Raw genomic sequence first — 11,063 nt, forward strand, 5'->3', positions numbered from 1 at the left:
TCGCAATGATGAAAAGAAATGGGGGAGGATCTCCATGATTGAATCCAAAAATGTCCAACTTATCGAGTCAAATGCTTTATTGAAATCCACTTTAAATAAAAGCATTTTCTTGCCTTTCGCCTTTGCCCATGAGCATAGTTCATTGACTATCAACGGTCCTTCTAAAATGTTTCTACCCTCCACGTATGTGGATTGGACCTCATCAATGATGCTACCAATAACTCTTTTCAATCTTATTGCAAGCAATTTTGCAATAATTTAATATAGGGAACCAATCAAGCTTATTGGTCTAAAGTCACCAAAATTAATTGGGTCTTTAGATTTTGCAGCGAGCGATATGAATGAGGAATTACATCCTCTTGACAATTTACCATTCCATTCAAAATACTTTACCATATGTACAATATCGTCCTTCAACAATTCCTAATATTTTTTTACAAATTTGAACGTGAATCTGTTCGCCCCGGCGATTTGTCACTTCCACATGCCCATACCGCCTTCTTTATTTCATTTATTGTGAACTCCCCTTCCAAGAAATTTGTATCAAATTCTGATAGCTTACGAAAACCCGGGTTACAGAATTTTGGTCTATTTTCCACCCTTCTTTGAATTTATTCCCGAAAAACCTTACAGCCTCCTTTTTTATATCCATCGGATTAGTAACCCATGTTCCATTAGCCATTATCCCGTGTATATGGTTTTTCCAGTTCCTGTTATTGACATAAGTGTGAAAAAACCGTGTGTTTTCGTCGTCTTCCGCTTCCCATTTTAGTTTTGCTCTTTATTTCAGATTCATAATAACCATTCTCGCATGTTCATCTATCTTGACACCAATATTAGATCTTTCTTCCAATTCTGCTTCAGTGAGGAGCCTTGATTCCACAATTAATTCGAGTTCAGCCTTCCTATTCTTCCATATTTCAATTTCATTGTTCTCCTTCCGTGCTGCATTGACTCTCCAATTTCTAATGGCCAACTTTAAATACTTTAATTTATTCAGGAGAATTGTATCAGGGGTGTCGTAACCCCTAAATACCAAACATGCTTCTTTAATGACCCCATCCAAATCATCATGCGACAGCCATGAGTTAAGAAACTTGAACGGAGGAGGACCAAAATCCTCACACCGAGCTCTAAGCACATTAGGGGAGTGGTCTGATAGATCTCTATTCATAGCAAAACAGAAGGCTTGGGGATAAGCAGATAGAAACTTTGAACACACTAGGAAACCGTCTAACTTACTTAGTTTTGCTCCCAGAGTTCTGAAGTAAGTGAATCTTTGACCTCCCATCTTTAAATCTGTAAGTTCACAGTCGCGGATGAACTTGTTAAAAGCATTTGCACTCCTACTACAGAATTCGGAGTTTATTCTTTCTTCTTTGCATCTAACCACGTTGAAGTCCCCCATAAAAATCTAGGTAGCTGATCTCGATAGTTTGATTTTCAACAATTCCTCCCATAATTTCGCCTTTTCACCTTCAGTTTGAGGACCATAGACATTAACGATGTCGACGAGACCGTTAATTCCTAAAAGTTACAATAAAATGTCTTGATTTGATCACTTCAACCAGTGAGAACATTCTGGTATCCCATATCGATATTATCCCACCTGATCTTCCTGTAGTGAATACTTGCTCGAATTTACAGTCTGAATCTCCCCAACAATTAGTTGCATTGAACGGTGGGGACGATTCCCCCAATTTAGTTCCTTGAATTTCGATCATACCTAGCCTGTTTTCTCTTTTAAGCCTGCATACCCAGTCGATTTTATATTTCTCTCCAAGCCCTCTGACATTCAGTGACATAATATTCAATGGGGTAATTGTTTTTCTCCTTCGTCACCAAATACTTCCTTGAGGACCGGGTTGTCGGTCTCCATATCAAAACCCAACATTTTACCGATTTCTACTGTATTCCTTATTTCAGAAGATGACGTTGAATGAGAATCGTCATCAGATTTCGGGAGAGGAATCTGAGAAGGAAGTGGAGTTTGATTCAGGTCAATTGGGGGTTGCAACAGGGGTGTCAGATTTCCATTGAAACCTCAGGGATCGGCGTCAATATTCTCCTTCTTTTATCATGGGAGCCTTCAAAGTTATTATTTATCTGACTCGTTCTATTAGCTTCCTCACCCAAACTGTTTGAGAAAGGCCCAAAACACCCGGACCTATTTAAGTTCTGCATTAGCCCATTTGACATATCCTCTAGGCCCACATTTCTTGTCTCAAAATTTTGAGTTAGATAACCATTAACCGCCATTTTGTGTGTCGTTTCGTAATTATTGCTTCCACCTTGGCAATTACCCCGAGCATCCGAATTTAATTGCGACCCTTGAAGTTCCCAGGGCGTGACGTTTCCATCCCCATCGATGTTCTCGTCCGTTGCCATGTCCGCCGGTGATGATGCCACCACCAGTGAACAATTATTATCGATATTGTTTTTCATAAGAATTCCCACGTTTGATTCCATTACTTCCTCTGCCTCATCAGTTCCGATCTCCCCTTCCTCCAATTCTGTGTTACAATTCTTGATCAAGATAGTATCGGAAACATGTTCGTCCTCATCATCTGTCTCCGCATCCTCTTCCTCATCCTCACCATCATCTTCTAAAGATGAACTCTCTTCCGATGACCGACTAAACTGATGAAATGGATTCCAGTCCAGATCAACCTCAACGATTTTGATTTTCATTGTTATTCCGTTAATCTCTATAATCGGCTCACTGGATAGAGTAGATAGGGTACTTGTTAAAACACCCACTTTGCCATAGGATAGATTCGTATTTGATTGATCCATCTCAAATGGAACAATCACTCTACCAACCGATTCAGCTATAATCGAAAAATTCACTTCAGATCAAAGTTCCAGTGGAAGACCCAGGATCTTTAAGCATGCGATTCTTTCAAAGTTGAAACTCGCAACATCACCACTATCGACCGATCTAAACCACTCAGTCCAGCCACACATGAATGCTTCTCTACATATTTCGTTAATGAACTTAACTCCGATTCTTTCAAGATATTTTAATTCGCATTCTGACCCATCACAGTTTTTGAAAGAATACGGGGCCTTTTCTAGATGGTCAAAGCTATGGAGTTCTCCAATCAAGGTTTGTTTGCTTCTCATCCAACCTTTGAGTGGGGAATCATCGATAATTTTAATAGGATCCACCTTCTTTTGATTTTCTGGGGGTGCCCATTTCCTTGACTTGTTGCTACCAGCAACAACTTCAGCGAAAGATCTATTGACCCTTCCATGCCATCGATTTACCGTTGGAAACCTGCATTGATTCTGTTTGTTCTCCATCTTTCTATCCAGAGAGTCCTCTGCTAGTTTCCTTGCAAACCTAGCAATGTTTATTCCCAGCTTTCTTCTCTCAAAAGTGATACCTTGCAGGTTCCTCTCTAACTGGCGTTCATTGTCAGTCTTTTTAAATCTCACAAACGCAAAAGGCTTTTTGTTTACATCTCTTTTCATTGCCATATATACATCTACCACCTCCCCGTATTTTGCAAAGAGTTTCTTCAAAGAATCCTTCCTTTACTCCTCTGGAAGGTTGGACACAAACATAGTTGTAACGCCCGCATGATTCCATCTTGGTTGTTCATCATTCCTCAATGTTTTTCTCCATCTCCTCCTTCTAGCTTCCTGCCAATCACCGTCTTCCATTTTTGAAGTAGTGGGTGACTGTTTAATTTTAATCCAAAAGTTGAATGTATCAAAATTTAATAGTATATAGCGGGTGACTTATTCATTTTACTCCAAATTTGCAGGAGTCAAAATTTATTAAATGGAGTTTTATAGTTTACAAAAGACATCTAGATATTCCCTTGTACTTTCATGCTTCTACCTAGTAATAGCTTGGATCACTTTTATTCTTATAATAATAGCTTAATTGGATCGGTTAATTAAATTCTAGACCAACTTGTGATATTAGACTTTTTTTTTACAAACCAATGTCAACTCATCCTATTTTTATACACTATTTTTAAAGCCATCCTATACTACATTTACAAAAAAAAACTCTTGGAACCTACAGGCGTTCAATTATCGTAATTAGATAAAGGTTTAACTAATCAGTCTGTTGGGACGTTATATAAATAATCGGGTCGACTTTTCTTCTATAGCTAGAATGTAGATATTTGGCGTGTCCAACAAATAACACTTGCAAAACAAGACACTTACCTCTACTTCAATATATTCTTCCACCTTTCACATAATTTGATCCACCCCACGTCCAGTTTTTTGCTCTCAAATTCAATCCAAAAATGGCCGTCGATTGTAACGAAGACCAACACCTCCAATCGGCATGGCTAACCACAATCGCAGAGGAGCTTCAGAAAGCACAGCTAGACAACGATGTGATTTTCGCCAGAAAACCATGCATTTACAAAGTCCCAAGGTACTTACGTGATGCCGACAAGAAATCCTACACCCCAAGCGTAGTTTCCATCGGGCCATACCACTTCCAAAACCGCCATCTCCACCCAATGGAACGCCATAAATGGCGTGCCTTTTACCAAACCTTAAATCGCCATAACCATGACTTCAAGCTCTATCTTGACGCCATCAAAGACCTTGAGGCAAAAGCACGTGGCTCCTACGAGGGTGAGATCAATCTCAACAGCAACGAGTTCGTTAAAATGATGGTTCTTGATGGTTGCTTCATCCTCGAGCTATTTAGAGGTGTGAAAGATGGATTTGATACGCTGGGCTACTCAGAAGGCGATCCCGTTTTCTCAATTTGTGGCTCGCTGGATTTTATTCGCAGAGATATGATTAAGCTCGAGAACCAGATTCCTCTATTCATACTTGATGCATTCATAGCCATTCAGAGCCCCGGTTACGACACACACTATTTAGCCAAGATGGCTATCTCATTCTTCGCACCATTGATCCCAACCGATGAACCGGTGGACAAAGGTGCGGACTTTACCCACTTGGATCCACAATCCCATCACTGTCTCCACCTTTTCAGAGACAATCTGGTCAGCAAAGGGTTGATCGTAACAAAACCAGCCAAAAAGTTATGGAAGAGAAGATTGAGTACTAACGTTGTGGGAAAGCCAACCACACAAGTAACATATTGTGTATCGCAACTAAGAGAAGGTGGGGTAAGGTTTAGAAAAGGCGAGACTGATAAGTTTTGGGATATAAAGTACAAGAACTCTATTCTTGAGATACCTCGGATCTTGATTCACGATGGGACTAAATCCATTTTTCGAAACCTTGTAGCTTTTGAGGAGTGTCATCCAAAATGCAGCAACGAGATCACAGCTTACTTGGTCTTCATGAACAACTTGATAGACTCTGCTGAGGACGTGACCTTTCTGCGTTACAAAGGGATAATTGAGCATTGGCTTGGGAACGATAATGATGTTGCTGATCTCTTCAATGGGCTATGTCAAGAGATCGTAGCGGACCTTAACTGCAGTTATCTTTCAGGGTTGACTAATGAGATAAATAAGTGTCGTGACAACCGGTGGAGTACATGGAAAGCGGACTTCAGGCACAAATATTTTCGAAATCCGTGGGCTTTGATCTCCGCGATTGCTGCTGTGGTGTTGTTGCTGATTACGGTTCTACAGGCATTTTATGGCCTTCTTTCGTATTACAAACCGACTTCTTGAGTTGTAGAAGAGGTATTAAAATGTAGTACTTATTATTCAATGTTAACTTTGGAATAAGGAGGATTTAACTAATTAATTTGTATTATAAGTTGTAATTTTCAAGTGCAATGTTATGTTTGTAAATATTTAAGTAGGGAGTGGACTTGGATGGCTGCAAGCATTAATGACACGATGTGCAGCCGGGCTCAAAGTTAGACTACTAGGTGTGGACAAGATATTATCATATGTTACCATACCCAAAAGGTGTCATGTCACCTATTCATATATGGTGTTATAACACCCAAGGTGGAAATGGACAACATCTAATAACATGTGATAACATCAATTATTTTCTATTTTATTTTTTATTTTTTTTGATGTTTTTTTTCTATATTTCAAATTTGTTTTTTTTATTTAACGCGTTATATTTGAAACGTAAAAATAAAATTTTAATAAATCTTAAATTAAAAACAACATAAAAAAATTACAACAAAACACAAACACATTTAAAAACCTAAAAAAAACAAAAAAACAAAAAAAAAATGATAAAACCTACATTTTTTGCCCTAAAACTATTCATCTTCATCTTCGTGACCAACATAGATATAATCCGCCAAGTCTTCACGAAGTTGCTTGTGTTTTCGCTGATCTTGAATATCAACCATTCTATGTGATGTCCCTGGTTGAAATTGCACATGTCTTGGTTCCGTAGGCGAATACGTTGCAATATTGCGTCCTTTATCTTCGACAACCATGTTATGCATTATGATACATGCATACATGATATATCGTAGAGTATCTAACTCATAAGGTCTCGCTGCATGTTCAACTATGTGCCATTTTGATTTCAAAACCCCAAAAGCACGTTCAACGTCCTTACGTGCTCCTTCTTGTCGTCTCTTGAAATATTTGTCTCTTGGATCTATTGGGTGTCGAAACGCCTTCACAAACGTGGAATATTGTGGATATATTCCGTCTGTAAGATAATACCCAAACTTATATTCATTTCCATTCACTGTGAAAGGAGCATCCGGGGCTTTTCCTGACAAAAAGTCGTCAAATATTGGTGATTGATCGAAAACGTTGGCGTCGTTGTTAGAACCCGCAACCCCGAAAAAATCATGTCAAATTCATAAATCTTGTGAAGCAACGGCCTCTAATACCAACGAAGGCGCTCCATGATGACCGCTCGAATACTGGCCTTTCCACGCCACGGGGCAATTTCTCCATTTCCAGTGTGTGCAGTCAATGCTCCCAAGCATACCCGGAAAACCATGTCTTTCTTCATGTGCCACATATAGTTGTTGCATATCATGCAACGAAGGTTTGCGCAAGTATTGGTCACCGAAGGTTTCGACAACACCTCTTGCCAATAAATACAAACTTTCTCGTGCGATCCTCTCAGACATTCTCATATAATCGTCAACAGAATCGGGCGACTCCCCCATTGCCATAAGTTTAATTGCAGCTACACATTTTTGCAACCCTGTGAAGCCTCGTTTGCCTCTAGCATCATATCTCATTTGGAAAAATTCATACCTAATTAAATATTAAACATGCACAAGTTTTATTTATTTTATCTAAAAGTGACATTTTGTAAATTATAAAAGCTGAGTCAAATGATACCTTGCTTCCATAGCGTTGGCTACCCTTTGGAAAACATTTTTTCGCAAACGAAATCTTCTTTTGAAATCGCTTGGCTGGTAGACACCATTTTCCGCAAAGTAATCGTTAACTAGACGTCTATGCCCTTCCTCACGATCTCTATTTAACGCCACACGTCGCGTGAGTAGTGGAGCTAGATCTGGCTGTAGTACGTTATCCATATAATACTGGTACATCATAGTCACGTACAAATCGTCATCGTCGTTATCATCGTTGAACGGATGAGCCGGATCAAGACGATTCATATTTTCGGTTTTGAAATATTGAAAGAATTATGTAGTTAAGAGAGATTTATGTTTTTTGTAGTTAAAAATGATATAAGTTGTATATATTTTATAGTGTAATTTTTTTTTTAATATTACCGTTTGAAAAACGGTCGAAAATTCCACCGTTTGATTTATTCAACGCGTTATAGTCCGTGATCATGATAACGTATGATAACATAACGCGTAATAACGGCTACCCGGGACGGTGTTCCCCCGTTATGGCGCTGCCACATCAGATAACGCCTGAATGGCATTGCCCACACCCGAGAGACTCAAGGATTAGACTACCGTAACATATGTTATGAAATGTTATCGGATCTAAAATAACATGAAATAATACATACAATTTTCTATTTTTCTTTATATTTTTTTTTGGATGTTTTTAATTTATATTATTCTAATTTGTTTTATTTTTTTATTTACTTCATATATTTCTAATTTGTATTTATTTTTTTTATTTATGTCATATATCTATAAAAAAACATATAAATTAATAAAACATAATTTCATTAACTAGTAAATTAAAAATACCATACAAATTTAAAAAAAAATAAAAAAATAAAAAAAAATAAAAAAAAAAAAACATTGAACAATAAACACATAATGGTCCTAATAAAAAATAACACCGACAAACTATTCTTCGTCCAAGTATTTGCTCTCAATCTTTGTCTTCATCATCCGTATCACTTCAGCTCGTCTTGGTGGAAAATTTTCTTCATTTGTCATAAGAATTGTCAAAGCCTTCGATATGCGATCTTCTTGGGCTTCTTGACGAAGGGAATCCAAATGCTCCCGTTGCATTCATATCTTTTATTTGTGATTTTCGTGTGGGCATCAGATTTTTTTTTCATTTCCCCGTGCTCTCGAACTCGACTTTCATTCTCCTGCGCATGTCGTTGTGCGCGCTTCGCTTTGTCGCGCCCCATCGATCGTTGTAGCGGAGAGATTTCATCGATGTCGTCAAACTCGTTCGGGATCTCATCGGTGTCCGTGTTGAGGTCGATGTTCATGTGTCCGTCGGAAACGTCAACCGAACCCGAACCATGAGACCTCTTTGATTGTTGTTCCGATGATGTTGGCGTTTTTATCCATTTTGGATCTTTCCTTACTATCTCCCATACATTTTCGTACTAAAATATGTGACCCATTTGCACGTGATATTCCTCCCTCGCGGCTCTAAACACATCAAAATCATTGGCACCACTTTGACGTTGCGAAGAAAGTTTGTTGTATATGGAATTGAATTTGGTGCACTTCCGGCTAATTTGAGTCCATTTGCCACTAAGCATATAGTTATTGCGATATGTGTCACCCTTGTTCAAAATTGTGCGGAATTTGACAATTACGGCATCCCAAAAAGCAACTCTCTTTATATTGTTCCCCAAAGTTGGTTGTTTTGAAGTACTGCACCAAGCCACCGCCAATGCATGCTCTTCCTTTGGTGTCCACCATGTTGGAGTTGCTTTCGTTTCTTACGCCCCGACCACGACCTTTTTCCCTTTCTTTTTTGATCTACCTTTTTTCCCGATGCTTATCGATTACCCCCGGCTTGCGTCTCAATAATCGTTTCTTGCGTGGGTGGGAGTTATGTGGTTGTTTGTCGTATAAAAGGCGAGGTAGAGAATTGTAGTGGGGATGAGGCGGGATTGAAAAAATTGGTGGTATAAGGAATTTGTGGTGCGTTTTGCGAGTTGAGGAGGTTTATGTAGCCCTCGTATGCCGCAAAACCTATTGGAGTGGATGTGTTTGTGTTTGGAGGAGGAGTATTCAGGTTTTGATCCATAGTTGGTTGTTTTTTTTTGTTTATGTTTTGAGTGATTTAGTAAATAGATATAGAGAAAGAGAAATATGTGTAGTAAAAAGAATGAGGTATATAAACAGTTTAATTTTGCAACGTTCGATTTCATCTGCATTAATATACGTTACCACAATAGCGAGGGATAACATAACATGTAACAACGGGAAGGTGGGGCGGTGTTCGCCCGTTATGGCGCTGGCACACCGGATAACACCGTACGTGCATTGCCCACACTCGTTCCTCTTACAAGATGAACTTTGTAGCTATATACAGAAACTTAGGGTTTATTTTTTCTGTTCTTTGTTTTTTTTTTTTTTTTTTTTTGGGGGGGGGGGGTAATGACTTGAAATGGTAACAAATTTTCAACTTTATTTACATTTAGTTAGTAAACTTTTTTTCATTATCTATTTATCATTGAACTATTGAAACTGTTCACATTTACCCTTATGACCGGTTGTTACCGGTCATAATGGTAAAATGTGAACAGATTTAATAGTTTAGTAGCAAATAGACAATAAAAAAAAATTAGTGACTAAATGTGAATAAATTCAAAAGTTCGTTTCCCTCTAAAAAAGTTCAATGACTAAATGTGAACAAACTTCCTTTTGTATTATGTTTTAGCAAATTATTTATTTTTGTTAAATTCTATCAATATTTATTGATAAAGAAATCTATGAAATAGAAAAGGGAAAATGACACACACGCCCTATAAAGTTTCTAGGGTTGATCTTTTTAGACCCTAAACAATTTTTGTGGCCTTATAAGGGAACGAAGTTGTGTTTGTCGGGTCGATTATATCCTTTTTGCCAAAATGAAGGAGTCACCCGGTTACTTCTTTGACACATTGTGAAAGTCAACTTTTCTATGGATTACTTGGACTTTGTGAAAGTCAACTTTTCCCTCCCTCCCACTGAATTGTAATTGACTCCAGCACCCACCATCGTGTTCTCTTGGGCTGCCAACACAACCCACACCCACCCATTATCATTGTTGTTGCCGTGGATGGAGGTCGACATACTGTATGCCAAAACGACCCACTTTCAAAGGATCAACTCCAATCAATCACTCGGATCGTCTAAACCAAGTCCTCCGGTGGGCCCTGGGCTTAGTCGAGATCTTTTTCAATCGGCACAGCCCCGCTTTCAAAGGATCAGCTCCAATCAATCTCCCTGTCGTCTGCCTCCTTACCGGAAAGTTCATCATGTCGGAGATTAGCACCTTAGCAAGTTTTAAGAGTAAATTACATGTATTATCAATGTGTTTGAGGTAATCTACAACATTCAACAGTTTGGCGGTGTACTATATACGGAAGCATAGATTTGCTAGTCAAAGGCACATCATTGATACAAAAGAACGACTATCAATTTGATCTATTATATCCGGATCAATTACCTTGTGTGGTTCCGTCTCATGGTATCGCCGGACAGAACTCATCAAAAATTGTTTTTCATGGTAGGTGGGATCTGATTCTTTTTGAAGTATGTGGCTTTCATGGTAGGTGGGATCCAAGTAAAACTGTGTACCGGCAACCTTTGTATAGAGTTTGGTATCTGGCTGATTTCTAGGACTTGAAGAAGACATTGTCTGTAATTTTATATTGGAAACGATGTATGGTTATGGTAATGTAACGGGGCGAGGGATATTGTGAGAGCTGGGTTCGATTTACAATGGTGAGAGATGGTGGTGGTTAAAGTGGTTGTTTCCAGTCGAGGAGAGGAAGATGGG

At 38.7% G+C, this 11,063-nt stretch overlaps 3 protein-coding genes across 3 annotated transcripts; 1 reads left to right on the forward strand and 2 right to left on the reverse strand.

The window, feature by feature from the left end:
- Positions 1 to 781: 781 nt before the first annotated feature.
- LOC111909884 (uncharacterized) lies at positions 782 to 1,408 on the reverse strand. The gene has a single exon (XM_023905654.1). It carries the CDS (start codon positions 1,406 to 1,408, stop codon positions 782 to 784), a length of 627 nt encoding a protein of 208 aa, XP_023761422.1.
- A 2,814-nt stretch (positions 1,409 to 4,222) lies between these two features.
- LOC111909885 (UPF0481 protein At3g47200) lies at positions 4,223 to 6,194 on the forward strand. Its single transcript, XM_023905656.3, has one exon. It carries the CDS (start codon positions 4,269 to 4,271, stop codon positions 5,628 to 5,630), a length of 1,362 nt encoding a protein of 453 aa, XP_023761424.1. The 5' UTR covers positions 4,223 to 4,268; the 3' UTR covers positions 5,631 to 6,194.
- On the reverse strand, positions 6,182 to 7,519 carry LOC111909886 (uncharacterized). The gene is made up of 3 exons (XM_052771240.1): positions 7,236 to 7,519; positions 6,874 to 7,148; positions 6,182 to 6,651 (listed from the first exon to the last, which is right to left on the reverse strand). Exons 1-3 carry the CDS (start codon positions 7,517 to 7,519, stop codon positions 6,182 to 6,184), a joined length of 1,029 nt encoding a protein of 342 aa, XP_052627200.1.
- Between the last annotated feature and the right edge of the window lie 3,544 nt (positions 7,520 to 11,063).

This window comes from Lactuca sativa, chromosome 4 (assembly GCF_002870075.4).
Source record: "Lactuca sativa cultivar Salinas chromosome 4, Lsat_Salinas_v11, whole genome shotgun sequence".
Taxonomy (NCBI): domain Eukaryota; kingdom Viridiplantae; phylum Streptophyta; class Magnoliopsida; order Asterales; family Asteraceae; genus Lactuca; species Lactuca sativa.

Excerpts from the sequence above, each read along its gene's own strand:
- LOC111909885 (XM_023905656.3), top strand. The coding sequence starts at position 4,269 with ATGGCCGTCGATTGTAACGAAGACCAACACCTCCAATCGGCATGGCTA.
- LOC111909886 (XM_052771240.1), bottom strand. The coding sequence starts at position 7,519 with ATGAATCGTCTTGATCCGGCTCATCCGTTCAACGATGATAACGACGAT. Across the intron at positions 7,149-7,235 it reads GCCAACGCTATGGAAGCAAG|GTATGAATTTTTCCAAATGA; the intron begins GTATCATTTGAC and ends ATATTTAATTAG. Across the intron at positions 6,652-6,873 it reads AGAAAGACATGGTTTTCCGG|GAAAAGCCCCGGATGCTCCT; the intron begins GTATGCTTGGGA and ends ACTTTTTGTCAG.
- LOC111909884 (XM_023905654.1), bottom strand. The coding sequence starts at position 1,408 with ATGGGGGACTTCAACGTGGTTAGATGCAAAGAAGAAAGAATAAACTCC.